The sequence below is a fragment of the Brassica napus genome, chromosome C4 (assembly GCF_020379485.1).
Source record: "Brassica napus cultivar Da-Ae chromosome C4, Da-Ae, whole genome shotgun sequence".
In the NCBI taxonomy this organism is placed as follows: Eukaryota; Viridiplantae; Streptophyta; class Magnoliopsida; order Brassicales; family Brassicaceae; genus Brassica; species Brassica napus.
The window spans coordinates 29,772,222-29,774,477 of NC_063447.1; the positions used below are offsets into that span (position 1 = coordinate 29,772,222).

The window sequence follows — 2,256 nt, forward strand, 5'->3', positions numbered from 1 at the left end:
TTCGATTTTATTCCACTAGATTAGTAACCAATCAAATTACCATAATTTGTTTTCAAAGATATATAACGATTACTTATTACTTTATTTTAATGTAGAAATGTACCCCAATCGTTCTATTGCGTAGACTAAATTTTCACGTGTTATATGGTAGTAACATGTACAACGAATAATACCAAAAAAAATACAATGCAATTCGTTATAAATAAATTATAGGAGCAGTTCCCTATCCACATCAATATCTCCTAACAACCGCACGCACCACGTGAGCCGATCGTCGTGCAACTTGCAGATGTTTATATTTCAAGACAGGGTGATGGCGTAAAGACGCACGCAGCGAATAACAATATTCATTAATGTTGATGATGATGGCCGGTATTGAAATTTTGAAAAACCAAAAACAATTTTTTAATATTTAGTTTAAAATTTAAGTATTTAAGTATATATATACTTATAAAATTTTATATATATATAATTAATGTTTTATTTCACTACGTCCATGATTAATTTTTTTTAGTGATAGAAATACATGTCAATTAAACTGATTTTGAACTAAACGAAATAAAATATTTGCATATGTCTAAAAAGTTTATAGTTAATGCGTATATATCAGCTTCCAGACTAATTATAATATATATATATAATAATAAAGATTTAGTTATAATAATTATTTTAAAATCTATAGATCTCAGCTTTGAACCATAGTCATAGACCATTGGGTTCCCATCTTAATTGGGAAGTTCACGTAATAACGTCACAGCCAGTTAACTACACGACACGGCGTCGTTTGAACGATTCTCGTACCTTAAGCATGTTTATTGTAGGTATCTTAAGAGACCCACCTTCTTAGAGCATGTTTATTGTACGTCTCTTACGTTGGGTCTCTTAGACCATCTCCAACCCACCTCTATAATAGAAATCTCTCAAATAGAAAAAAAAAATAGAGATGGTGTTTTTGCTTCAATGTGTTCCTTTATAATAGAAAAATGTTATATTTACCTCCATAGATAGAGGAATCCTATTTTTTTTCCTATATATGTAAATATAGCATTCCTCTATTATAAAAGAACACATTGGAGCAAAAACACCATCTCTATTTTTTCCTCTATTTTAGAGATCTCTATTATAGAGATTGGTTGGAGATGCTTTTATCGTAATATAAGATACGGGCTAAGAGACGTCTCTTAAATAAAAAATATAAGAGATATTTATTAGTTTTTTTATTTAAAAGCTAAAAGACCGTATCTTATATTACACTGGCATCTTCTTCTTCCTTTCACGTACCCTATAAATGAAACTCTCTTTGTATATATTATTAAAAAAACCCAACTTTTATAAATCACAGCTCACACACACTATCTCTCTACAAACCCTAGCTCCGATGGGCTTTCCCGTAGGCTACACAGAGGTGTTTCTCCCGAAGCTCTTTGTACAAACACTTTCCATACTCAGTTTCATCAGAACCGTCGTCTTCTCCCTCTTCCGCTTCTTGGGCCTCTCCGACTTCCTCGAAACGGATCAAACCTGGCCCGACTACACATCTTACCCGGCCCGAATACCCGAACTCCCCTCCCCCTTCTCCGCCTTACTCATCCGCGAGATCTTACCCGTTATCAAGTTCGAAGAGGCCGTAACGAGCTCCTACGGCGAAGATCTGCCGGAGAGCTGCGCCGTCTGCCTCTACGAGTTCGAAGGAGAGCAAGAGATCCGACGGCTGAGAAACTGCAGACATATATTCCACCGGAGCTGTCTCGACCGTTGGATGGATCACGACCAGAAGACGTGTCCTCTTTGCAGAAAGCCGTTTGTTCCAGATGAGATGCAAGAAGAGTTTAATCAACGGCTATGGGCTGCTTCTGGTGTTCATGACTTCCACAGTGAGTTCTGTCCCGTGACGGAACTATAGAGATAGCTTCTTTTGTGTCTTTTCACCACTGTACTTTTAATTTTGCGTTTTTCACCCTTGCTAACATTAGATTTGCCACGCTTTTATGTGTGTGTATATACATATGAATCAGATGAGCAATAAACGTTACGAAAAATAACACAAGAGTAGTAGATTGTTTGCTTTCTAAAATTAAAGAGATGATTAGTCTCCAATCTCAGTGCAACAAAGTACTTTTTGGAATTTTAAATTGAAAATATGTGTTTTTTTTTTTTTAACATCAAATTGAAAATATGTGTTTGAGTTATCCATTTAGAGATAAACATATGCGAAGCAAACTCAAACTGGATTAAAATGCTAAGAATACAAAAAAA

General features: G+C 35.0%; 1 protein-coding gene across 1 annotated transcript; it reads left to right on the forward strand.

The window, feature by feature from the left end:
• Positions 1 to 1,173: 1,173 nt before the first annotated feature.
• Positions 1,174 to 2,042, forward strand: LOC106394392 (brassinosteroid-responsive RING protein 1-like). The gene has a single exon (XM_013834966.3). It carries the CDS (start codon positions 1,289 to 1,291, stop codon positions 1,901 to 1,903), a length of 615 nt encoding a protein of 204 aa, XP_013690420.2. The 5' UTR covers positions 1,174 to 1,288; the 3' UTR covers positions 1,904 to 2,042.
• Positions 2,043 to 2,256: the final 214 nt, after the last annotated feature.